Raw genomic sequence first — 27890 nt, 5'->3', positions numbered from 1 at the left:
GTAAGTGTGCAGAATCCATCAACGCCCTGCTGGGCGTAAGCTTTCTGTTGGTTAGTGCTTAGGAGACTGATTCTCATGGCCATCAGCTGGAGCACCAGTTCAGTATTGTCTACAACAGGGCAGAGAACCTGCTTGCTGGTTTCCCATGGGCATCTGGTGGGCCACTGTGGGGAAAGAGGATTTTGGATTTGATGGTGCATCGGTCTGATCCAACAGGCTTCTGATGCTCTGTGGCCCTCCAACTATGGTTGGATTCTAGTTCCCATAATTTCTGACCATGTTCAGTTATTCCTAGCCAGCACGGCTGGTGGCCAGGAATTATGGGAGTTGGGAGTCCAGAATATCTGAAGGTCTGCAGGTTCCCCATCCATGGTCCAGCAGCTCAACCTGAGACTTTCCTAGCCTTATCTACAGAAGCCAGCAATTGACTCTGGGACCTTCTGCATGCAAAGCATGGATGATATCCTGTGTACTTGTTTCATTAGTGCAAGGATTTATACTTGTGCAATGCAACTTCTCTTCTTCTCCTCCCTCTGTCTGCACCCCATGCCCTCCCCAAATCTTTACCAGAGGTTTGGGGGGAAAACTCAGCGCAGATTGGGGGTGGACCTGGGGAGGTAAGCAGGAGAAGCTCCATTGTGCTAATGGAATACATTGCTTAGCATTGCTTTGGCTACAACCCTGTGTGTCCCACCACATGCTTCATAATGTTAATGACTGTCTCCATCCAAATACTCCTGCAAGAAGGAACTCACCATGTATGGAAATGCTGCTCATTGTTTTCTGGAGTTTTTAGAAAGTCAAGCTTATTCTGAAGCTAAGACTGAAGCAAAGGGCAATTGATCTGTTTCTAATAAAGTGTGAAAGGAACAGAGGAAGCAACCTTCTGCCAAGGCAATTTGTCTACCTAGGCCAGGACTGTTTGCAGCTCTCTGGGGTCTCCTTAAGAATTAGTCCACACCCCTTGCCACTTTTAACTGGATTGAATCTCTTATCTCCTGTATGCAAAGTGTATGCAGTACCACTCATGATGGCTATCACCTGGCGGCCTCTGGTGCCAGAACATGCAACCTGCAGCTCTCCTCATGTCATCAGTCCTGCAGCATAGCCCCTTGGGTGGTATTTAGTCTTGCCTTCTTTCAAACCCTTGAGGAAGGTACCATGATGTGTGCTCAAATCCCTCAGTGGCATTTGGGGTGGGGGCAGTCTTCCTCGCTCAGCCTAACCTACTTTGCAGGGTGGTTGTGAGGATAAAGCTGGGGGGGTAGGACAGAGGCGAAGCTAGCTGCTCCAGCACCCGGACCAGCCCACTTGCTATGCACCCGGGGTGGGGCAAGCGTCCCACGGGGCTGCGGCGGCTATCTCCACCTCTGTCCCACCGGGGGGGGGGTGCCACCTGCGATGATGTAACCCCATCTCAAGGATGACACCTGGGGCAGACCACACACCCCTTCCTCCGCCAGTGGGGTAGGAGAAGAATGGCGTGTATTACCTTGAGCCACTAGGAGGAAGGGCAGGATAGCAAATTAAGAAATAACACAGAGGTTTAACTCGAGCAAATTTCTTGACAGAGAGCCTCCTCATCGAGTGGGTGAAAAGTTTTTCTGTTTTGAGTCAAGGCGTTGCATGGAGTGGCTTGAGACACCTTTGCAGTTGAAAGCTGGGCAGTACATTTCTTGAACTCCTGCTCTTTCCCTTCTGAGATAGGTTTTCTGGCAGGTAGACACCCTAGGGAAACAGATGGCATCTGCTGCTTTCTCTGAAGGTCAGACAATCTGTCTGAAACAGCCCACTCATGGGAAATGGATCCTATCCAACCCCCGTCAGCACGGCTGGTGCACTCTGACGTTATTCCTCTGGCTCCCAGGCCCATTCAAGGCAATGTGTGGCTCTCATGAGGTGCGAAGGCTGCCCTGAACCTTGCTGTTTTTCTTTTGCAACAGATCATTCATGACCAGGGCAGTTACAGTTTCCTAGTGTGTGGGACCATCTTTGGAGCCTTTGCCTTCGTTTTCTACATCTTCCTTCTGTTTTCCCACAGGATGCACCCTCAACCCCAATCAGGTAAGGGCTGCCAGCCCATTATCCCAACCTCTCCCCCTTCCTTCCACACTTCTGAAAAGAATGGAAGAGGGGGGTACGGCATTAGTGCAAAGCAAGCCAGGGTGTCTTGCTCCAAGGAGAAAATGCAAGGAAGTGTTTGCTTTACAGCTGCTTCCTGCCTGTTCTTCCTGCCTGGCTTGGCCTACAATGATCTGTCTGGCACCCCAAACTTTACTTTCTTTACTGTTGGACAAAGAGGCTAGGGGGTGAAATAAAGCACTTTTTAAAAACAATATAGCAGGAAAGTGGGGGTGGAGGAAGAGCTTAAAAGGTGCTCAATCAATTTTTAAAAACAAGCATGAGTCAGCTTTCCTTGCTTAAGCTGCAAACAGACTTCAACATTTCAAAGCCAGGAGTAGCCAATGTAGGAAATGTTGGGAATTCAACTCCCAACAGCCCCAGCCAGCATGGCGGACACTGGGGGGTGATGGGAGGTGTAGTCCCAACACCATCTTGAAGGCCACAGATTAGCCAGCCTGCTCTTAAATCCTAAGCTGGGAGGTAGTGGTTAAGGTGCTGCACTTGCACATGAGAGACCAGGGTTCAAATCCCCCATTCAGCCATGAAGTTCACTGAGTGGGTGACCTTGGGCCCATGATCAACTCTCAGCCCAGCCTACCTCTCAGGGTTCTTGGGAGGCTAACATGGCGAGGGGGAGAGCCATCTACACCACCCTCCGGCTCTTTTGGAGGAGAAGTAGGATATAAATGCAATAACAGTTAAATAAGCATGGTTTGTTTTACCTACCCATGTTACAGGCTGGTGCACACAACTCACCCTGTAGAATGGGGAAAACAGGCCACAAAGCTGTCAACTCACCAATAGAGAATACAAGATTACAGTCTCAGTAGAACCAATAATTTAAAAATGACAATCTAAGTCATGGCAAAAGACAGCTGGTGTAGCTTTGCATCTGTACCAACACTTGTAGCATGGAGAGAGAAAAATAAGCCATGATCTGAAGCCAAGGCTTGTTCCTGCCTTCCCAGTCGTGGTTTTATTCTCCCCAAAACAAACCAGAGTTTGGGCTGCAGCCAGTGGTTCCATGAACTTTCCCTGCTTGGTTAAGGGAGGAGCAGAGCAGGTGTGCTTTGAGCTTTGTGCAAAGGATGGTTAAACTAATCCTGTTTCCACTTCTTGTTGCATCTGCTGCTATCAACATGAGCATCTTACTGCGGTGTATTAAGTCCATTGTTTTTCCAGATAAATAGAGATATGAGCTCAACTGAGTTAGGTGTAGAATGTATTATGCAAGTACTAGCAAATGTCCCATTATGAGCTGAAGTGGCTCACCAGGTGGGGCAGAGCCACTGGCTAGCAGGAGGGTTGCTATTGCTTACCAGGAGAGAGATGGATGAGGCAGTGGACACAGTGCAAATGCACTGGTCGGAGCACCAGATGGACTCCACTGGTGCGTTCATGCCACGCCGATTTCCGCACAATCTCACCACCCTCCCGCAGTAAACAAGAGTGACCCACCTGCTGGGAAGCTAATGGCGCAGCTTCACCCTGCTACCCGATTAAGAGCCAGTTGTAGGCAAGACTCAGAACCACCCAGTGCAGTGCCATGAAGACACAGTGAACCAAGAAAAGTGAAATGGAAATGCATGTCTTAGAACATGCAGAGAGCTAAACGTAGCTCTCTTTGATGTGTGCACATGGCTGTGTTTGGAAAGGGCAGAAGGTATGTAGCCTGCCAATGACTTCTACCTTAAAAGTCAAAGCTCATCCACCGGCTGTTTCGTTTCTGAATGGCTGCTGAGAGGAATCTTGTTTTGCAGATCTGGATCTGTCACCGGACAAGCCGCCACCATCAATGGAAGAACCTGGACTTTATCAGAGCTAAAGGAAGCCGTGAGTTTGTATTTGGATCAAGCACACCGTCACACCAACCAAAAGAAAGATTTGCTCTTACCGTCTGGTTTAAAACTACCTGGATTTTCTATTCTCTGACTTGTCGGTTCCAACTCATTCACATCAGCCAGTCGGTCCGTCGCTAGAGAAGAATCACTGTAGCAAGAATGAAGACTAGAAGGGCTGGAATCTTGACATGTGAAAGTTTAACTCCTCTGGTAACCTCCCATATCCCTTCAGGAACACAGGCAGTGAAAGGTGTATTCCTGTCACTTTAGAACCTTGGGGGTGGCGGGAGGCCTCCTAAAGTTCATTCACTGCAAACCAAGAGGCAGCTGTAGATATTTCTAATTTGATCAAGTTGCAAAACGTTTGCTGCAGCATTATGAACTCTATTCACTGATGCTGTACAACAGGCATCCAGAATTTTATTTTATTTTTTAAAAAATACTGCATCACCCAGGTTGAAGTATTCAAGTTTTGTGCGTCTCCAGATGGGATTTCACATGGCGGAAATGCCAGGGCAGTGGGAAAGGTACAGTGAAACTAATGGTGGGTTGAGTTCAGTAGAACTAGAATATACTGACGGTTCACAATTAGTACAGTAGAAGGAACAGGAGAGCTGTAGGCTACTTCTGTGGATGGGACAGCTTTACCCATGAAGTATGAAAATTTTGAAGTACATGAAGCCAAACATCAAGTCTCTTCCATTTGTGCAATATAATGAGGTGCCTTCCGGAAGCAGAACTTGAGAGGTACTGAATATTAAGAAGGCAGCCATGTTCTTGACTGTTCTAAAGAGAGAAGGTATTGGGATAGTTTAAAACTTAGCTTTAGCAAACTTGAGCTGGCTTTGTTGCAATTTCTGTCCCACAGATAGATATACATGTGTGTGTGTATATATAAAGGAATGTTTAATGTGATTGCTCTTGTCGCATGAACTCGTGGAGTAACTAAGATGGGACCCAGCAACCTCACTCAAGTAGAGCTATTTCCCCCTAGAGGCTTGTTGCACTGCTCATTTCAAAATTGTGCATTATACTGAATTTTTCTGTTGTCATTTGACTTCAATTGCTATGTTGCATGGGTATGCGCCCTCATCTTTGATTTCCATGTTGTCCAATCCTTAAAATATACCCGCCTTGATTACAGAGCTTGTGTCATCTTGTGCTCTAAGTTTATATATGTGTGTTGGACCACAGCCTTTTCCAGTGGACTACCTACAGCAACTGCTCCCTAGGATTCTTGGACAAGGCGGCAGAACCAGGTAGACCTTAATCCGATTAAGCAAAACGTTGTATTTCTCATGTGAACCTGAGCAACAATATAATTTGTCTTTAACAGAATGTTAGCATTGCAAGAATATTGAGTTCTCATGCTGGTTTACAGCAAGTCATGGTTTACCAGGTGTGGGTGAAACATTTGCCATAAACTAGAAGTGGGGACTTTTAATTTCATTCCATTGTGCACATGAAGAACATGCTTGAGCAAAAATTACACCTGCTTGTTTATGGCAAACCATGCTTTGCTGTTGCATCTGATAGCAACCATTGTGTTAACAGCTGGAGTAAAAGTTGCATTCCTGATTTGGCTTATTTTGAGGTTACACCTCACATGCAATTAATCCATACCTACTTCATTACTTATTTAACAAGCATATTCACTTTACATGTACTGCAGCATCACTGTTCATCCCAGTAGCTAGCAGCCTTTATAGAAAGTTAATTCTTTAGTGTCGCTTTCAAGTGTAGAGAGAAAGACAAACAAGCATAATTTTACAATTATTCTACTAAATAGGTATAGCTTCTGTAACTGAAAAGGTGTATGAACTACATAAGTATACGTTTTAATCTCAATTTTGAAAAAATATTGCTGTAATAGCTAAAAATAACTACAAAAACAACACATGTGCCTGCTCAGGAAATATCAGTTAGAAAACTGGAACCTTGATAAATTCTCTTGAACTGTTTCAGATGCACCACGGGTGCAAGGCAAGAGACATGAATGCAGAAAGTCTGAATGAGTTAAAGCTTTAAGGTATTGGGATCTAAGAGAAAGGAATCTTGGGGGGGGGGGTAATTTAATTCAAGCAGAAAACTGTCGTAAACTGGCACTGAACAGCTGTATACACATCATCCCTTTAAAGCACCCCAAAATCCTAGGCACTGTGGTTTACCCCTCAAACTACAGTTTCCATTATTATTTGGGGGAGGTGTTTTAAATGTATGGTTTGTAAATAGCCTTGGTCTTCCTAAATTTGCTTCTCCAGTCTGATTTCCTTGCCATTCGTGTTCTTCAAACCACAAATATTTCAAATGCCAGAAAGCAAAAAGAAAGTAGGAGGTTCAGTCTGTTTCTTCCAAGGCAGGTTTCTCAAATTGCACCACGATGCCACCAATCTATTTTTGCTTACAGCGCTACAGCTGTGGCTGAGAAACCTAGAACAGTACTTAGTAATGAATAGGCATCATTTGAATACATTCAGATCTTTGAGAATGGTACCATCACTACTGATAGAGAAGAGGCACATCTACATTTATATATTACATGGTTCAGACAATGCTTGGTGATTACACTGCTGCTACCTCTATTTTAAGAATCCAGCGTGAGATGGCTATTATAACTGAACTGCAGTGACAACTTCTTTCCACTGCAGAAGAGTAACACTCCAAATAATGACATTTGTTAAAAAATATTTATTTAAAAAAATACAATTATTTTGCAAGTCTGGTTGCACATATTAACATGATTTGCTACACTGTTTAAAGCCATCTTGCATTATTATACAAAACATATCCCTCTGTCAGTTCTTAAACAAAATAAGCAATGCTTCCTCCAAACTTTACTTTTTTTAAAAAAAGATTACCCTAAACCTTTTTTGCACAAAAGTCTAAGCAATAGAAAATAGTCACCTGATTTTGCAGCAAAGACCTTCATTATGTTTGGATGTGCAACAGCCAATATATACCGACTTTTAATAGCAAACTAATCCACAAAAATGGCATCACTGTACAGTTTCTTGAAGACTTTTAAGACTAGCTTTTGACCGAGAATTATACTCCTGTAATAAAATTGTTTCTTAAGAGGCAGATTTTTCTTCCTTTTCTAACCAACCTATTAACATTTTGAAGGCCTCCCTCATATCTTACCCAGAGGTGCTTATATAGTCAAAACAATAACACTGAGAACATACTTAGAACTTTGGCTATTATGCAATTGCATTACATATCAGCAATATTTTACAGAATGGCATTAACATACTGGATATATATCAAATGGTACAGATTTTCAGTTTTAAAAAAAAATGGGAACAAAACATCAACAACCTACTCTCCCCCAGCTAAATTCACTTATTTTCCAAATAAATCCTGTTTAGCCAGCCAAACCTTCCACACATGGAGATTCATATATTGAATCCATTCTAAGATGCACCAACACAGTCCCTTCCATGTTTGAGACTGCATGTATATTGCAGAACACACATGCAGCCCAAGGTCCTCTGTACTAGAATGAGTACTTGCCTGATAGAAGCTAGAGCCAATTTTATTTTCTCTACAACCAGACGCACAAAGGCCTTGGGAGAAGAACGGGGACTTTATTCCCAAAGGGAGCTAAAATAAGAAAGCCCTTTCCCTTCTGTAAACCTGCTCTGTTACTTCTTGTAAGTAACAATAACCTGAGGACCTAGCGTAATCCACTGCCAGTGCTCTGCCCTGCATTGATCAGCTTGGGGGATAACCAATTGGAGCCCTTAAGTTGAAGATTCAAGACAGTTCTACTTTTGACGCCAGAACTGAGCAAAAGCAGAGACTTTGCTCTAGGAACAGCAGTTATTTAGAAAGGGGGGGGGAGAAATCAACAGTGCATGAGCTTATAAGTAAAATGACAACTGCAGGAACATGCTCTGCCATCTTAAAACAGGTGTAACTCAAACAAAAAGAGATGGAAGGCTCAGATCTGAACAGTAATGTCCCAGAGCCACCACTTGAAACTCATCAGGAGCCTCCAAACTTGCTCCTCCTGCCACAAAATGGTGCCTATAAATGCACTAGGACCAGGAGTCCTCAAGCCTTTTCAGACATAGCATTACCTCAAACATGCATTTGGAAACCGATCCCCTTGGGTGGCATCCAATGAAGTAATTGTTTGTGCAAGGACTTCCAGTTGTGCTACAGAACTTCTCCTCTGATGCCCCCTAAATCTGTTTGGGGGTTCCCCCAAGTCCTCTGAGAGGTAAGGGAGAGGAAGCTCCATGGCACTAACAGAACTAATTCGATGGATACCGTCCTTAATTTTTACCATATATTTGTATAGTGGTAGAGGTGCTGCTGCAGCCAGCTTCAGATCAAGTCTCCCATCATGGTAATGACTCTCAACCCACCAACTGAAAACCAATGCACTAGATAGTGTCCTGCTGAACAATATAACACAACACAACGGCCAATAACAATGGCACTAAACACTATTTATAGACTAATACAAATAATCAGAAATTACAACCAAAGTCTCTAAATCTTCTTCACCAGTCGCAGTAGAATAATTCAAAAGTTCAATACACAGTGATACCTTGGGTTACATATGCTTCAGGTTACAGACTCCACTAACCCAGAAATAGTGCTTCAGGTTAAGAACTTTGCTTCAGGATGGGAACAGAAATCGTGCTCCGGCGGCGCGGCAGCCCCATTAGCTAAAGTGGTGCTTCAAGTTAAGAACAGTTTCAGGTTAAGAACAGACCTCTGGAACGAATTAAGTACTTAACCTGCGGTACCACTGTATACGTAACCTGTCACCAAATATCACCGGAACAGAGTTTCCGGATAACCAATCTGTTTCGTTCAATGCTTCATCAGCCAAGACAGTACCATATGAGCACTGATCCAGAGCATATTATCTACAGCATTTATATTTGCTTACATGTAAGATTGGCTCGTTAAGAAATTGAACTGCATCCTTCTCATATTAATTCTTACAAGTCTGGCTGATGAAGCATTGAACAAAACAGATTGGTTATCCGGAAACTCTGTTCCGCTGATATTTGGCGACAGATTATGTATATATCAAACTTTTGAATTATTCCACCGTGACTGGTGAAGAAGATTTAGAGACTTTGGTTGTAATTTCTGATCATTTGTATTAGTCTGTAAATAGTGTTTAGTGCCATTGTTATTGGCCATCGTGTTGTGTTATATTGTTCAACTTGTCTATATTGCGACACAGGGGTCTGTTTACAGACTAGATAGTGTCCTGACAGAAAGACAGAACACTGAAGCATTTTGGAGTCCTGGAATTTATGTAAAGTCAGCGGCTCCTTCACAATATTAATTCAGGCTTTTTTCATTTGCCAAGTATTTCATGCTAGAGCACTATGTTCTAGCTTCTCTCATTAGCTCCCAAGCCTCTACCTTTTGCGTATTCTTAGATACACATGAGCATACTATTTACGAATACAAATATGGGGGGGGGGGAATGCATGAATTATGCTACTGTACCCACACTGTGATGTACATAAGGCCATCTGGTAACACTGCTATAAAAAATACAAACACTATTTTAAAAATACTTTAGAACAAGACTTTTCTATACAAGTTTGAAAGAGTAGATAAAAAACCAACAAAAAACTTCTAGTATGGAGCATTTAAAAGTGGCGCAACTGAACAGCAAGACCAAAAGTCAACACCAAGCCACAGTTTCAAAACATTTCCCCAAAGAAACCTCACCACTCAAGAAGGACCAGCTAGAAAACCTGTGCATTCAACTCACTACTTGCTCCTCTGATCACACAAAGCTTCCCAAAGAGAGACTCCCACATGGGAAAAGAAAAGCTTCCAGTTATTAATACAGTGCTCCACTTACGTTACGGAGCTCACGGTGACAAGATGCTCTGATGGCCGATGGCTTTAAAGCGGGGATCGAATCAATTCATGAAACAGAGGGAGGGTCTTCTCCTTTCAGGGAAAATCTGTCACCAAATATCAGTTGTTAGAAGCAACACTAAGTTCCTGCTTTTGGACTTTCTGCAGTACCCATTTAGCTATGCAGGGGGAGATAAGATGTTGGATTATATAGACCTTTTAGCAGGATTCAGCAGGATTTTGGCTACTCACTGATCTTCTGTGAGAAGCTCTGAGACCAAAATGGTTAGCCAGCCCTGATCATTTCTGCATAATTCCTATTGTGGCACTGCCCAGCCCTGAATTAAAGGGAAGAAAGCATTAATATATATATCAAAACAGATACTGGCCCATTTTGGATGCTGAGTTTGCAGCTTGCTTAAACCACTGTTCAGTAGCTGGCCACAACAAGCTGCTATGTCAAAAATGGGGAATTGTGGTTTAATGTTGATTTACTAGCCAGGATATTAAACTAGAGCTTGAAGATGGTTTAAGATCGGGGTGAACATTCAGTTCCCCATTTGGGATGCAACAGCTAAACATCGCTTTATTAAACCAAGAAGCAAGCAGTGAAATAGTCAAGCTGCTCGATTCCACCCACTAAGCTATGGTTTAGCAAGCTGGGAATTAGCACTGTTTAAGATTATTAGTAACTTTACCCAAGCATCTCCAAGCAACTACCAAATATGATACACAACATGTGAAAAGCAAAATAAAGCAACGCACAATACAAGGTAATCAAATAATATCCATCCATCTTTTAAGATAGGTCTAACCACTACAGTCCCTGTGAAGGAGGGGGGGGCGAAGATGTGTAACCAAATCAGGCCACAACCCATTAATTGTATTTCAGTTTCACAAATGACTGTGTTAAATACTCTCCTCTACCCTTGAGCCCTTTAAGGACCACATCACACTTTTCTCCAGGGCCACAGACATCAGCCTAATGCTTTCTCCACAAGAAATAAAGGCTGCACACACTGGCAAGATTAGGAGCTGTTGTGTTCAGCGGCACTAGATTAGGTCATTCCCTTGTGGCTTACTGATACTATTTATGTTCCCGTTAACAGCCGTGGAGAATTTAAAGTTCTCTGGCATTTCTTAGAATCACAGAATTTAAGGTCTTCTAGTCCAAGCCCGTGCAATGCATAGAATCAAAGATAATAATGGGTTCGTTGCGCCCTCTCGCAATCTGTTTCAACCTCAACTGCTGTAAAACTTGGTGGGATGACTGTGAATGGCGGCTGAAATCCAATACACGTGCTTGGGGGAACTGACACAAAGTAAGAGAAGGAAGTCCTTTCTGCTTACTTAGAACTTGAAAAACAACATTTAGTTTCTTGGGCATCCCTTAATCACTCTTTCTGTTTTAAAAACAAACAACAGCCCTCTTGCTACAATACAAAGATGTGCTGTGTGAACAAGTGCTTACATGCAATTAGATACTTCAAAAGGCAATAAAACAGTTGGCAACGATATAACTCTAGCAGATACAATGAATGATTTAGGCTACCCCAAAGACTGCCAAAACTGAGCGAATGAGGTAAAGAGCAATCGGACACCAATTCATGCCAACATAGTATGCAGAATACAAATCAGGATTGCTCTTCTCTCCCAAATAACTCCCAAATAAAAAACAGTTAACTCCCTTAACTCGGTGACACACCTGGTTATTTTCTTTTCCGCATACATACACACACACACACAAATATAACATCCAGCATTTAAAGTTAGATCAGACTCTAACTTAAGTTTGCACACAGTTGAAAGCATAAGAAAAACTTCTTCTGTAAATTAAAATGTTTTCAACACATCCAAAAAAAAAACTAAAAGAGAACATGCATGAAAGTAAAAAGACCTGTCCAACCTTGGAACTGGCTGAAACACAAATACAAAATATCTATATTAGCTGGTTATCTCTTTTGAAACCTTGCAGCATGAAATCCCAATTCTGCTAGCACTTGGATCACTGACAGAATAGAGCTGCACCAATTCCACCCTTCAAAGGTGGCACTGGGGTGGAGGGAGGGTGCTGTAGCATAGTGGCTAAAAGCACGAGACAGTTGTTCGCTGTAAGCCCTCCAACAACCTGCCATGTCAAGGTTGAAGCAGAGAGCTGGTCAAGACAAAATAGAAAAGCAAAGCCTCCACAAAATGAAGCCACGGAGCTCTATCAAATCACTCGAAACAGACGAGCAATAGGTGTATGTATACCTCAGCCCAGTATAACAAGCCAGCTTACAACAGTGCATCTTTTTGAGACTGGTGGGGCTAGATTGTGAAACCTGGGTAAACAAAACTGCTACCAAGATGGCCCAACTTTGGTTCACTTACATGTTTTTAAATATACATGCGGCACAGGTGCACCATATACCACACAAGAAATATTTGACGAAAGATACCCTGCCTGTTTTCTTTGGTGATGGGAGAAAGAAGACAAAAGAACAAATAGTTTGATTGCATTCCTTTAGTGCTCAAGAAGAAATGTAAAGCAAAACAAAACCTCGCTCTGACTTCTCTCCTACCCCCCAATACATATGCCAAAAGCAGCCAGCCTAGATTGGCTGCTATTAAAAAGTGCTGTCATTACTTTAGCCCATGAGGCAGAATACCAACCCCCTGTGCAAACTCGGGGACGCAGGTTGCCTCCTCTCACTTACTACTTTGCAGCTATTTTTCTGCATGTCTGCATTAAACAGAATATATGGAAATATTGCACATTCAATTTAGGCACAACAGACATGGACCTTTCAAATGACTTAGCTGATCACGTCTGGAAAATGAATGACAGCAATGTACCTTCAGTAACAGACAAGAACACACCTTCTGCTGTCTCTTTGGGTTCTAAGATATATTACACCATTCCTTTCCTCTTACCAGAAGTGGTTTTGGAAGGGTAGTCCAAGAAATTAACTTCTGACTGTTCTTGTGAATGGTGCATCACAAACTCTATGGGAGAAGGAGAAATTTAGTTTATCTATTTCAGTGGGCGTGGGGGGGGACGACCAGCTAATGTCTTCTTCTTTAGCATGGTACTCAGCCCTAGGGGACTCTCATACATAGGTACATATTTTGAAATTAACAGAGATTTTGCAGAAGCGCCTGGATGACTGTGCTCAAGTCCCCAGCTGATCTTAAAGAATGGGATGGATGCAAAACACAGCATTTCAAGCTTCTCTCAAATCCAGTAGGTTTAATCTTGCACTGGAGGTACCATTTCAAATAGTTGCTTGCTTTTCACGCTCTCTGCTTCTGCAGACTGCTAAAAGTCATCATTAAAATTGTGGTGGGAAATTGCATTTAGTCCTTAATAAGTAGCTGGTCAACACTTCCCAATTTAAAAAAAAAGCAAAACCCTGCCAAACACCATTCCTGGTATTTATCTTACCTTTCCATCAAATAGCTATGTGACGCTACAGGTCTTGTGGTACTTTCGGGACTTTGGCCCAAATCTAGAAGATAAGGGTAGCACTTATGCAGAAATACTATGCCTCTCAATGCACCTCTTTCTATGGAGAGATAACAACTAATGTTGTAAACATCTATCCAGGTTCCCATCATACTTTCAATTTCCAGTCATATAAGCCAGACCGCCACATCAGGAAGCCAGCATAACATGACCACCAAATTACCTCTAAACTATCCTCATAGTGGAGACATCCAAGGACAGTTCAAGTATGGTTTAACCACTCCCTTGCCGCAAGATTAAGTGCAGTCTGAAAACAGCTTTTAGCTCTTTCAGGCTATAAAGCAGCCCACACCACCTTGCCCTTTCCCACTCACACCCTCCTCATCAACAGGAACACTTTCAAATAACCACACATTATTTCTACTTTTAGGAGCATCAACATGCTCAAACTTTAACTCCAAGTGAGAGTGTGGCCAAAAAGAAAAGTGGATCACCCAGAGGTATTGGGGCCAAGAGCAGCACTGACTGTTCTTTGGATACCTTATTTGTTGAAAGGGGACAGGGGAGAATAAAATAATAGAATACAAGCAAACATTCACTGCTCAAATGTCAGATCTACATACGACCTTATCAAGCATCAAGACAACATCACACACAGCATATCAGATATATGGTTACCCCAATGCCACAAAACATCAGTTGCCAGGATCTGCAGTTAAAATGGTGTGCTTCTTTAAATATCAGGGTTTTGTTTTTTAAACCTACCAAGCAATATCAGACGTAAAACATCCAAATATTTCTAAAGACCAAAACGATTCATTCATTCCATGTGCTATGCATTTCTCTGGAGATGAATCAACAATTTTGGCTAAAGGATACACAACTAGATCTTCTCTATTTACAGGCAACACCCTTAAAATTTTGCCCAGTTCTTCTATATCACCATAAAATGCTCCTGAAAAGTTTCCTCTTACAAAGAGATAATATATTTTCGTACAGCATTCCTGCATTACTAATAGAGAAATTATCAACCCTAAAGCAAGCCTTAAAAAAAAATATTTTCCAAGTATTTCTTGGAATGCCAGCTTCCAATGGAGATTAATATTTTGATAGGTTATACAAGAAGCAAAGGGGCAAAAGGTTACCAGTCAAAAAGGAAAGTTGTGACTGGTATCAGCTGCTGCAGAATCAATCATTGCATTCCACCCCCCTCAAGAAAAATCGCTTTACCAAGAGAAGCCTTCTTAAATCAGAAGAACCAGGTGAGAAAAGTGATCTTGGAGAACAGTCTCCAATTAAGGCGTTTCCATAAAAATTCCCTTATGTCTTGAAAGGAATTTTTGAAAAGGCATTTAAACTGGGAATAGCAAAAAAACCCCAAGCCTGTTCATATTGTCTCTGTGGAATTGCAAACCCCATATTGAAAAACAGATTTCATCATTTCGATGAAACCTCTTTATCTTGATTTCCACCTGTCCTTTTTCCAGAAGGCCATACCCTATGTCTTCTGCAAATCTGGGGAGAAAGGCCCAGGAGTGGAGGGGCCGTCCATTCCGGACATCGTAAATGGTCCATGAGTACTCAGCACCGATGGAAACTGAAAAACAGAAACAGATACCAAGATTGCACCAGTGTAAAAGGCTTTCTGTGCAGTAGCATTTATCTTTTCCACTGATAGCTGGTGTGTTGAGACTATTCATTTCAGCAGAATAATTAACAATTTAACATTACCATTTCTAAGAAGCTCGTCTGTTCATACTTGCCTTTTCAGTTCACTACTCACACTGCAAAATGATCTTACAGAAACAAACCAGGGGAGCAAAGCCACCAGAGATGACGTGGCGACAAATGCCTCCGTTTTTCTAACCTGGTACTATAACAGTTTGTCACTAGAGGGCGTTTTCACTGGGCCACTTTTGACTACAGTACATGACTGAGATAAAAGGCTATCCTGGGTTGAATTCTTTTACTCCAAAATGCTTGTGAGATTGTTATTTTTTTATTCTGCCAATTAACCGATCAACTGGAAAACCTTTTTAAAAAGCAGCTTTGGACAGCTGTTCTTAGCTCCTGCCAGCACATAATATATAAATGCTACTTCAAGCTTCAAAGTTTGCTGTAGATTACGTTGAGAATTCTCTCTCTCTCTCTCTCTCTATATATATATATCTCTCATACGCATACCTTAACCTGCATATCACAACCTTGGTTCTCTCATCTCAGCATCCATATACAAGCACTGAGTAATTTACTTACGCCATTTTGATGTACACACCGCGTCACACAAATTAAAGATACAAGCTGTAACTTAATTTTTCTGAAAGGCTTGAATAATAGTGAAAAATTGTACACTACCCTTCATCCAAAGATCACAGGGCGGTTACAACAAAAAAATTTACTCTTATGTACAGTGGTACATCGGGTTACATATGCTTCAGGTTACATACTCCGCTAACCCAGAAATAGTACCTCGGATTAAGAACTTTGCTTCAGGATGAGAACAGAAATTGTGCTTTGGCAGCAGCAGGAGGCCCCATTAGCTAAAGTGGTGCTTCAGGTTAAGAACAGTTTCAGGTTAAGAACGGACCTCCGGAAAGAATTAAGTACTTAACTCAAGGTACCACTGTACACAACATAACAACATACTCAATGTGTTCCTATTCAATCACTAAACGGTATCCTTCACCTGGAATCGGGTGCGGCACTCAAAGCGAACGATTATTTGCTCATCTTACCATTGGATTATCTCAATGACAAAACTATGCTTACTCTTCGGGATTAACACAAGGTCTCCACTGTGCTCAAGTTCCATGTTTCATTAAGGATTTTCCATTAAAAGAACAAAGCTAAAAAGAACACATTAAAAGAATATTTTCCAATCCATTGTGCTTAAACTGGAAGGCTTCCAGAACTAAGGGTACTACAAAGTCTGGATTACATGGACTATTGTTAGCACTCACCCTCCAAGTCAGAATTGGAAAAGCATGCTTTTTAAAAATTCTGCTTTGCAGTGCAAGTGTTAACCACAGTTTTCTGATTCACTGTCACAGCATCTAAAGTCAGCAGTAAGCTGCAAAGTGAAAGTGAAAGTGTGCAGAAGAGGAGGGAGCAGAGAAGCGGAGCCCATGGCTTGTTTCTCAAATGGAGAACCATCTGAATTGAGATGAACTTCTAAATGAACCTATAAGAAGAGGAGATATTTCTATTTTTGCAAATCTTGTTGGCTCTTTTACATAAGTCATCCACTGGTGGAGTAAGGGGGGTGCGGTGGGTGCGGCTGTTATCCCTGAAGGGGGGGGTGATATCGCCCCCCGCCCCCCATCCCCCTGGGATGCTTGCCCCGCCCCCGAGTACACAGCAGGTGGGGCACTCCAAGTGCCAGAGCAGCTAGCTCCACCTCTGAAGTCATCCACTGGAACTTACCTGGAAAAGGGTGTTAGCACCTTGCAATCTTGCTGGGCTGAGAGGGGCAACTGGACTGAGAGTGCTCCAGAAATGGATACTGGAGAGCAAGGGGCTTGGGGTCAGCAAAATAGGCGTCTGTGAGACATACAAAACAATGTCACAACACCAGTTTAATATAGGAACTTAACATAATAAACCATTTAACACCTGAACTTCCATTACCAGCAGTATAACTAGCAAGCATTTAACACTTCCAAGCCACCGAGGTCACCTGGGCTTAGAATCGTCGAATTGTAGAGTTGGAAGGGATCCTGAAGATCATCTATGCCAACCCCCTGCAATGCAGGAATGTGCAGCATACGGGGAACGAACTTGAAACCTTGGCATTATCAGCACCATGCTCTAAGGAAGCCAAGGCAGTTGTTTCAGCATCAGTTGATGGCACCAGACACCCAAAATAGCAGGTGATCAAGTTTGGAAAGTCACTACTTCAGTTTAATAGCTTTTGGTGAATGTGTGCAAACCTACAATTGAGCATGAGCTAGATAGAACAGATTCAAGCAAAGATGGTCACTTTTAACAGTGATCTGAACTAATTTCTGACATCTAAGCTTTGTTCATGCTGTACTCACACGGCTAGTATTTTTTTTAAAAAAAACCAAACCATGCACCTAAACCTTGCTGTATACTTTCTCTCTTTGAAATTAAGCTAGCACAGAAATTTCTCTCTTTGAAATTAAGCTAGCAAAAAGAGCATGACATTTGCATTGGCTTTTCGTGTATCCAAACATGAAAAATCAGCTTAGGATGTTTGGATCTCTCAAATGATTTTCATGCCACCCTTGCCAAAAAGTTCCAGAAACGTGAGGCATTCTAAACTGACTCTATGCTCTACCTCCATCATGTAAAGATCAGTGCATATTACACTAAACACACCTTGGTCTGGTTGGCTATGTACCTGATCACAGGCAACAGGTTAGATTTCCATCCAGCTTAGAAAAATCCCTGTCTGCTCACTCATAACCTTTAGAAAAGTTAGCACACCACTTCTGAAGAGGTCATCTCTCTGCCATGCTTCTTGCACACATACAGGATTTGGTTTAGAAGTAACGGAAGACAGGATTACCTGTGAAAAAAGTGCTGGTGTAAGAGAAGCAGTAGGGAGAGAAGGGCTTAGTATCCCCAGCGGACTTGGGTCACTGCCAGTAATGACCAGAGTGGGAGCAATTTCCAGCCCTTTAGGCTTTCTAGTTCGGCTATGACGAAACTCCTTTTCTAGCATGGAAGAACCCTGCTCTTTGAACTCCAAGACTTGGTTCTGAGAATGTTCCAGCTGCTGGCACGACACAGGCTCAGGATCTGTGTCTATAGCCAGATCAGAACTTAAAGGTGGCAAAGGAGACCTGGGAGGAACCTGGAGAGGAGGAGAAACGGAGGCTGCAGGAGGAGTAGGGGCGAAATTGGCGGTCAAGCACGGCAAGGATGTGGACGTCTCAGCTTTCGGTGTTACCAGGGACTCCAAAGCCTGGAGACTCTCATCTGAGCCAGAAGGGAGAGTGGAAGCAGCTGACAGAGTAGAGGGTGGCTGAGCGGTAGAGGCAAGGGGGGAGATCGAAAGCTTTTTGGAGGACACGGTCACAAATTTTATGACCGACGGTGTCGGATCCTGAGGACCCTTTTTCTCCACCAGTTTCTCAGTCGGGTTCTCCATATTGATTGGCTTAAAGAGTTTTACACAAGAGGAAGAGTTCAGGGAGTTCAAAGTGAATGAAGAATATAGGCCTGAGTGGATGTAATCGTTGCGGCTGGAGGACTTTGCACAGGGCTGAGGCTTCTCCTTCCCACAGTTCTCCACGTCCTTTGCAGCATTGCTAACGTCTATCAAGCCCGCCTGAGACTCGGCATCACCCTCAATCCTGCCAACCGCTAAGGGGTCCATATTCAAAATCTCCGGGTAAGACACAAACTTGTAAACAAACTTCTGGCCATTCACTTTTTTGATGATGTTCTGTGGAAACATCAAACAATAAGAAGGCGTCAGGCACTCCTCTCATTTGAATTCTTGCTTCGGCGCCTCAACCCAAGGACGCCCCACTTCAATAAGAAAATTACTTACATTTGAGGACAAGCTTAGTTACAGAGTTGTTATGTGTTAGATCCAGGCTAAGTTGCTAACACTTCATCAGCAACGACCAAGCCCCATTGATTTTAATGGAAATGAAGTACAACTAGCTTAGCCTGGATTCTGCCTACATTTATATCCCAGCCTTCCATTTAGAAACTCAGAGTGGCTTAAGGGGGTGGGGGGGAGTCCAAGGTACTGTTCATCCCTGCAGTAATTAGGTCACACCCAAAGTTAGCTTCAACAAGGCTACAGCACTGGCTGAATCCAGAACATTCACCGATCATGAAAAGTTTTGCCATTTTTCTCCTGTCTGGCCACCCACACACTAAAAAGCCCATCCGCAATGTGCATTAAATCATAATGGCCCTGAACTTATTGTCACACATAATAGGCCCAGACTCAGTCTACTACCTACACATTTTATGGCCTTGATTTAAAAGGCAAGGAAGCTTAAGCCCAAATACTGAAGATGGGCACTGTGTTTGCATCTGTGGGCGCACTGTGTTACAGCACCAAGGTTAAGTACTCAAATGAGAGAAGATTTATGTAACTTTTATGTAGCTGATGGGAAATAAGCAGCTGACATTCAGCAAAACAGCATGAACTGCAGCCACTTCAATGCCTCTAAGCCGTATTCAGCAACACTTATTTCCTTCTGTACTTACTGAAGTACTGAATTGTAAGTTTAATGAGCAAGCCAATGTTATCTCAACTTTAAGTTCTAATCTGCAGGCCTCCGGAACATTTATTTTCTTATCCCATGCACCCACACAAGGACAGTTTGAAAAATAAGATCATATGAAAAGATCCCTCTTCCTTCTACTTGGGTAGCACTGAATAGGCTCCTTCTAGGGGGGGGAGCAATGTACTTGCACAGGAGGTGGGGCAGCTTCCTATGTCGTTCACTATTCTGGAAAAGGCAATGCATATATATGTGAAGTAAAAGGGTGGGGGAGATTAAAGTCTATTTGAATTCAGACTTACCGTATTTTTCGCCCTATAGGACGCACCGGCCCATAGGACGCACCTAGTTTTTTTGGGGGGGGGGGGGAAATGAAGGGGAAAAAATTTATTTCCCCCCCAGGTTTGCGCAGCCATCCCCAAGCTAGAAGAGGGAGACGGAGCGCTCCGTCTCCCTCTTCTGCCTTCAGGGACAGCTTGCCCCGCTGTCCCCCCCAGCTTGTGGGGCTGGTGGGGGGGGAGAAGCAAGCTTGCTTCTCCCCCCCCCCCCCGCCAGCCTCCAGATTAGGTCGGGGAATAGCAGGGTGGCGGCGCTCCGCCACCCGCTATCCCCCGAGCTTGTGGGGCTGGCGGGGGGGAGAAGCAAGCTTGCTTCTCCCCCCCGCCAGCCTCCAGATCAGGTCACGGAATAGCGGGGTGGTGGCGCTGCGCCTCCCCGCTGTCCCCAGCTTTTGGGCTGCAGGCTGCTGCCCGCAAGCCTTGCGAGCCCGCGGGACATCCCGCCAGGCTTGCAAGACTTGCGGATAGCTTCCTGAAGCCTGGAGAGCGAGAGGGGTCGGTGCGTACCGACCCCTCTCGCTCTCCAGGCTTCAGCGAAAGCCTGCATTCGCCCCATAGGACGCACACACATTTCCCCTTCATTTTTGGAGGGGGAAAAGTGTGTCCTATAGGGCGAAAAATACGGTAAAACAAAATATTTTAGGACAGTGCCAAATACAAAATGGCATCACAGGAGTATAGCAAGTTGTAATTACTTTGTGTTTTTAGGGCTTCCATTTCCCTGAAATTTGTACTCATTTTTGGCAACCTGACAGGTGATTTTCTTGGAAAGCCTCACTTAAACGTCTAAGACACTTAATAACTCTTTAGAAGTACTTCAGGGCCTGAAAATCTAAACTCTCAGCCACAGAAAACAGCTCTCATGATACCCAAGCTTGTACAGTGGTACCTCGGGTTACATACGCTTCAGGTTACAGACTCCGCTAACCCAAAAATAAAGCTTCAGGGTAAGAACTTTGCTTCAGGATGAGAACAGAAATCGTGCTCCGGCGGGGCGGCAGCAGTAGGAGGCATCATTAGCTAAAGTGGTGCTTCAGGTTAAGAACAGTTTCAGGTTAAGAACAGACCTCCAGAACGAATTAAGTACTTCACTCGAGGTACCACTGTATAGCATTGCATTACCCTTGGAAAACAGAAAAGCTCATTAGGCTGAGGCAGAAGGAAAGGAGGGTTCCACATCTGATACAAACTAAATGCTGGAGTTACCTTCACATAGTAATATCTGAGAGCACGACTGAGTTTGTCGTAGTTCATACTGGGCTTGTTTTTACGGATCCCCCATAGGCGGGCCACCTCTTCTGCCTGCAGCAGCTTGAACTCTCCGTCATTGGAGGTCCAGCAGATGACATCCTTGTTCCGAGGCTCCTGGAGGAGTTGTAAAAGGAACTGCCACAACGTGATCGCACTGTCCATAGCAGTGAGCTGAAATGCAGAAGAAGAGAAGCTGAGAAGATTCTCACAGGGGTCATGCACAATGCTTGGGGGGTGGGGGTGGGCACATGCACATCTCTCATAAAATAAACGATATGTTTGCAATAATCAGTACTGCCAGAGGAGAAACACGAGTTACCAACAAAAACAAAAGACAAAAGTTTAGGAGGGCCACATTCTCTACACTGGGACTATTTAGAGTCTCATTTAGTTAAATCAGAACAGTTTGGAGAGCCACACTAACTCATTACATTTATCTATGAAAAGTCCCTCCATAAGTCTAGCTTTGCTCATCAGAAACTGTGCCAGTGCAGCAGCCAGATCAGACTCTTTGCAGAACGTTCAAAACAAAAATAGCGCAAATAGCACACAAAGCAAAACAGCCACAATTACAATTTACATTTTTTTTCTCTTAAGAAAATGCATTACTACTGATGCTGGAGGGGCAAAGGTTGCCGTCTTGTTCAAGGATTGGCCACCATGTTGCTTTTAATTTTAGCACTCAAATTCTACTTCTGAATGAAATCTGAGTTATAAAATATAACACATTGGAGAAGGGATAGTCAGTGTGGTGCCCTCCAGATGCTGTTGATCTCCATCTCTCATCAACCTCTCTTAGCACAGCTAATAGTCAGGGATAAAGGGAGCTGTAATCAAACAACATTGGCCAGCTCTGGATTAGAGAATGAAAGGAGCCCAGGCCAATTTTCATATTATGCAAACAAATATACCCTTCATAAGCAACCACCAATCCTGGCTCTCTGATGAATGTTCAAGTAAATCCACACATTTGCAAACATGTGTTGGGTCATATTCACATGTTACCACCTTACATGTACACCTGAAAAACTGTAGTGTCTGAACAGACAGAAACCTGCTACCACATCCCTGTTCAAAGAAGGAGAGATGAGCAGCCAGGCTACCCGCTGGTGCAGGCACCTTGCAAGTTCTAGCTTTAATATTATAGTGTCCTCCAAACTCCTACAACTGAAGAAAGCAGGAGAGGTACCCAGTTAGATATACAGCACACTGAAATAAAGAGGTTCTTCAGTGGTGGAAATATTCATCTCACCTAGCTCTTATTTCACCTGAGTGAAATTCACCATTGGCAAACAGTGTGCAAAGTCCAGTCTAATGGGGGCTATCTTTTCCTCTCACACAGGCCAAAGCGAGATGTAGACACAGCAGAGGCTGTAGCAGCAGGACTTATTGGAAGGTCACTATGAGGATGGAGCTGAAGTCTTGGCCCACCACTATCCTCAAGGTCCTTTCACTAAACTAAGTACTGAGATATACAAACTGCCAGTTGCAGGGCAGGTGGTGCAAATTGATACCCAGAATAACTTTGGTAGCATGTACATATTACAGAATCAACACAAAAAGTAAGAAATAATTCTGTAGAAGAAACTCTTTGGCCTATTCAAAGGAGATGATGGAATGTAGTTGGCTCTATAAAAGGATTCACAGGACAATCTAGCATGACAAAACAGGGTTACACATTCCTAATTAAATTTTGCCTTGGGGCAGGTACTTCTCCCTGCTCCCCCTTTAGGTAGAGTCTGTCATTCCGTCTGTTTTTAATGGGACCTTGCCAAGGAAAGGAGTCATTTAAAGAACTCAAGACACGCACTACACAGATATGCAACACTAGCAGACTGTACTGTTAAAAGAACAGGCCTGTGTTGAGTCTTTTAATCTGTTTCTTGCTGGATATTCAGAAGCAGCAGATCACAACCCCCCTCAACTCCACTTCTGACTAGAACCAACAGGATTCTCTGCCTCAAGACACAACCAGGTAAGATAACTGAGGAAACCCCAGTTTTACATGCAAAGGATCAACTCTGTCACTTTGCACTAATCCAGCTAAGAAACTATGATTTGGTGTTTACTTTTCAGTATAGAAGCCACCTTTCTAAGGAACTGCTTACTGTTTTGCTTCTGTTCAGGCATTTTGCTAGCAAATAATGATGTCATATAGGTAAAAAAACAACCTATAGTTATGCCACTATCCTATAGCTAGGACAAAAATACACATGCATCCTCACTACAGGGATGGGCGGGAGCTTTGTGCACTAGTACACTTTCCTTTTCATCCCTCAACAACTCTGATTCTACTCCAGCACAGCTGCAAAGGTATTCTTACTTACTAGACCTATTAGTTGCTTGTTACTTAAAAGGTCTCCAGGTGGTTTACATTGAAAATGGAAGCATAAATTCAACTCAGTTGTTGCATATGCCATGGAACAAGGTCTACTCATGCAACTAAACTTTCCTCCCCTCACACACACCCCACCAGCTCTGGAGGGTTAGGGGGCATGGATGTCCTATTATGCAAGCATACCCCAGTCAGAGCTACGTTCAATTCCACCCCACATTACAATGACATTTTCCTTCAACACCTGGTGCCAAAAGGATGTCAGTATGGGCTTACTTCAAATGGTGCCTGCACATTTTGCTTCATGACTTTCATTCTGCAAGGTTTAGAGTCTAGGTCCCCTGCTGGGGACAAATACAGCAGCAGCTCCTGTATCCCACCCCCTTTGATGGCTCTGTCCTTGAATATGCCAAAACTATTCTCCCTGGGTGGCCCCATTTCAATGCCATCTTTTTTAGGCACAGAGCCATTCACTTTGTTATTATACAGGGGAATATTTATAAATGCATCCTTATTGTAGTTCAGATATTTTTGTTTTAAGAAAATGCTGTGATCTCAGTAAGCATTTCCGGGGAGGAAATCAAAGTTCACAGGAGAAAGGGTAGGCTTGCAGAGCTGATTACAAATAGCTACCATAACCTTACAGAGATCAAAGTCCTGAACAGAACTGCAAGATTTCAATGCTTTTAGCAGTTGCTTTCATTTTCCAAGTTCCTGGCTTGTATATGCGCGCACGCACACACACCAGACTTCACACCACAAAAATTAAGCCCAAGGATTTTCATACAAATAACTCAGACACTGACAGAGCATCCCATCTCACTGATTGCTTTCAGAAGCATTTCTAAGGGATCTTGCACACTAAATGAAAAGAGTTCTCAATATACTTTTTGCGACTTTTTCCAATGGAAGAGAGGTAGAAAGATCCCCATAATAAGCAAATTCAAGTGTTTGCAGCAGTTTGCAAACATGAACCCCTCTGCCAGTTTAAGTTTTCAAAAATATACATTTGTTTATTTTTCTAGTTTGCTCCTACCAACCACAAAAACATCCCGCTATGTCTCCCTGCTCCAGTTCCTGCCCACAACTGCTGTCCCATCTCTTGGCCAGGTTAGCAGCAGCAAACCAAACACAACACAAAGCAGGGCAGCTGGGTATAAAGCAAGCAAAGTGGAGCAAGGGGTACAGTGGTACCTCAGGTTACATATGCTTCAGGTTACATACGCTTCAGGTTGCAGACTCCACTAACCCAGAAAGTGCTTCAGGTTAAGAACTTTGCTTCAGGATGAGAAAAGAAATCGTGTTCCAGTGGCGCAGCGGCAGCAGGAGGCCCCATTAGCTAAAGTAGTGCTTCAGGTTGAGAACAGTTTCAGGTTAAGAACGGACCTCCAGAACGAATTAAGTACTTAACCCGAGGTACCACTGTATTTTGCCACAATGGCAATAAGAAGAAAGTGACAATGGATGAGGGTCACATGCAATGAAGCAAATGCGGATACTTAAGGAAAGATAGGACTCCCTTAGAACAGAAGCAGACTAGTTGCTGCAGGAGTAGATTAAAGTAAACTTAAAGGGAACAAGAATGTGAGGAAATGCTAACAGATTCTGAAAATCTGAATGGGGCAGAAAAGAGTAAGCATGTTGTGTAAGAGGGGGGAAATTAGGAAGGGGTCCAGAAAAAAGTAGCAATCTTTGGGCTGAATGGATTTTACTATGGGGCAGTGGGAAGAAAAGACAATAGAGATTACAGGACACCAGGAGAGTCAAATGGTAACAGAGGGACATGTCTGGGATGCAGAACTCAGATCACATAACACAGTTCAATTATTATCTCTTCTAACTGGTTTTAGGAACCACGGGATTGTTATAGAAAAAGGTAATAGGCCAGAGTTTACCCATATATCCAAGTGCCTTGTTTATAGGTAAACAATGCTAATTTGTGTTAACGACTGGAAACCAGAGGCATACCCTAGTTATCTGCGTAAGGTTGTGAGTTTAGCCATGAATTTCATTGCTGAGCAGGAGGAGAAATGGCAAAGCGATATGAAGGCAGACCATGGGAGACTATGGAGTGTATGGCATATATGTGTGTGGCGACATGATGCCACTGTCGTGGCAAGACCAAACACAGAAGTGATTTATTTATTTTTATTTTTTACCGGGGGGGAACTGATACAGCTCCTTGCCAAGCCCTAAGTATGCCTCTGCTAGAAACACAGAACTAGGCTTAGGGTATAATTCAACCCCCACTGCCCACACTGGGGTATGTGTTTGGATTGCATCACTCCACTGGTACAGAGCTCCTTTTCCCCTCGCAGCAGCTGGTATGGGTGACAGGGCTATGGATGCAGAGGTGTCTCTTCCACACTGTGCAACTGCCAGGCCACAGTTCAGATTCTTTTGCCAGTCAATGTGATCTTGTATAATGGCAGGCTCTGCAGGGGTGATTAACCTGTATTTGGCCTACAACTCACATCATTTGTGACTACTGGCCACACACGCTGGAGCTGATAGGAATCCAACAGCTTCTGATAAGCCACAGATTAGCCACCTTGATACAAGTCCAGATCATATTTCCATTAGGAATTTCAACTAACAAATTATTTTTAAAGTCACAACGTCTTGAAACATGCAAAAAGAGAAGCTAAAGTGAGCACAGACTCTTCTTTAAAGAGGTGTTTGTTCACATGAGCATTACAAGAGAAGGGCTTATTCTTTCCACTCCCAAACTGTAAGTTACAGAGTGTATTTTAGGAAGGACATAACTCTGGGATAGCTGTGTATGACATCCTGTTGTTATGACACACACAACCAGTATAGAAGCTGTGTCCTCCTGAATAAACCCTGCAGAAATACCCAACACAGTTTACTCACATTCATGCAAATGCAGCCTCGGGTAACAAGAAACTGACTGTCATAAGTGCTAGAAACCAGAAGAAACAGACAACACAAAATAGGGAGACATGAACTCCAGGAAAGCCATGATGAAAGATTCTGAAAAGCGAGGCAGCTGGGAAGATAACAACATATTTGAGGAACCACATTTTAAGATTTCTGCAGAAACCAGAAGACAAAACTGAGATTAAATTCCATAGGCTGGGTCTGTAGTTAAGCCCCAGGGGATGCAGGACAATGTACAAACATCAGTTATAAAGAAAAACTAATGGGCTTCTGCCAGTATAGTCCAGCAGACATATTTCAGCTGCTCGAGCCAGGAAGGCATTTCCGAATTATTGCATAGCCAGAACTCTCACACCAATTCCCTCCTTCCTTCACCTGTGAAAAAAATGGCAGTAGTTTGGGCAGGGCTGCTTGAAAGAAGCCAGCGAGATAACATGCTGTAGAGAAGCACCTATGCACCAGCAAGTGAAACTAATGTAACTGGCAGCAAATGCTGACCAATTTGATTTTACTAATTACAGAAGCGAGTGGGTACAACACAGCCAAGTCTGTGAGCAGAGTTGAGAGAAGGAATGGGAAGAAACCCATAAAGCAGCTGCAAGAGAGAACGGGGGAAACTGGTTAGCAGCCCCACATGGAACCACAAGGGCGGGCGATGGGGGGGATGAGCTTAATCTTGTACTGAAGCCCTAGTTTAGCCCCTGGATTAATAACAAAGCGGTTCCCCAGAGCATGGGCAGAGAGCACTTCTGCCAGCCTTCGAGGACGCAGCCGTCCGTCCCACCTAGGGAAGCAGAGGCCACCGCGCGGGCTGAGCGTCTTCCAGGGCGATCCTGGCCGCGCCGGGGGTGTGGCGCCGGGGCCCGGGGCGGGACGGAGGTCGACGGGGAAGGGGTCCCGGCCCGGCACTCACCTAGGCGGAGCCCGCCCGCCCGCGCCAAGCGGTCCCCGTGCGGCGGCAGGTGCTGAGCTCCCTGCCGAGTCCCTGCCTTTCATGGCCGGGAGTCCCCGCGGAGACTCCGAGTGCGAGTCCCCATCCCTTCGCGGCCGACGCGGAAGCAGCGAGCCGCGTCGCGAAAGGGGGCTGACGGGGCAGCAGCTTCACTCCCTAGCAGGCGGACTCCGCGGTCTCATTACGGCCGCCGTACCCGCCACTTCCGCCCCTCCACCCTCCCGGGAAAGGGAGGAATGGAAATTTGAGGGCCAAGCCAATCGTAAGCAGGCGCAGTCGGAGGGTGGGCCAATGAAAACGCTCGGCCCACCTCCCGCCCGCAGGGCACTGTGGGGATTGAAGTTTTTTTTCCCTTCTAATAAGTGGTTGCTGGCTGCCTCTACAGGCCAGAGAGAGACAGAGAGGGAGTGTATGCTTGTGTTTTGTCATTTTGTATTATTTATTGCATGGACTCGAAGTAAGTGGCCAGGACGCCCGTGGAGGCACGCCCACTTTCTTGTGGATAATCTGTTTAGTTTGCTTTTATTCACGTTTAATGCCACGATCATTTTGCAGAGCTTTAAAGCGATAGACCCACAGACCAAAACCCATACGAAGCATAGGAGCCAGCTCCTGGGGGCCGAGGTACTTTGCACACACACTCC

The 27890-nt window shown here is 43.9% G+C and overlaps 2 protein-coding genes across 3 annotated transcripts in view; one reads left to right on the top strand and one right to left on the bottom strand.

Annotated features, from left to right (window-relative positions):
- MFSD4A (major facilitator superfamily domain containing 4A) overlaps window positions 1-5108 on the top strand; it is a 45235-nt gene extending 40127 nt beyond the window's left edge. Inside the window, exons 9-10 of the mRNA XM_083509001.1 lie at window positions 1944-2064; window positions 3885-5108. Of these exons, the coding sequence (XP_083365127.1) occupies window positions 1944-2064; window positions 3885-3949 (186 nt within the window). The 3' untranslated portion in view covers window positions 3950-5108. The remainder of the gene's footprint in view (window positions 1-1943; window positions 2065-3884) is intronic.
- ELK4 (ETS transcription factor ELK4) lies at window positions 7-27429 on the bottom strand. Of its 2 annotated transcripts, none has more exons than XM_083509037.1 (6): window positions 27208-27429; window positions 21014-21229; window positions 17789-18670; window positions 16681-16797; window positions 14755-14854; window positions 7-164 (listed from the first exon to the last, which is right to left on the bottom strand). In XM_083509037.1, exons 2-5 carry the CDS (start codon window positions 21218-21220, stop codon window positions 14756-14758), a joined length of 1305 nt encoding a protein of 434 aa, XP_083365163.1. In that variant the 5' UTR covers window positions 21221-21229; window positions 27208-27429; the 3' UTR covers window positions 7-164; window position 14755. The 2 variants fall into 2 exon arrangements, with proteins under 2 accessions (XP_083365163.1, XP_083365164.1); XM_083509038.1 differs by lacking the exon at window positions 7-164 and adding an exon at window positions 4403-5695.
- Between the last annotated feature and the right edge of the window lie 461 nt (window positions 27430-27890).

This window comes from Podarcis liolepis, assembly GCF_965112155.1.
Source record: "Podarcis liolepis genome assembly, chromosome: 6".
In the NCBI taxonomy this organism is placed as follows: Eukaryota; Metazoa; Chordata; class Lepidosauria; order Squamata; family Lacertidae; genus Podarcis; species Podarcis liolepis.
The sequence above is the reverse complement of the archived record's forward strand: the minus strand, read 5'-3'. Positions and strand labels throughout refer to the sequence as shown.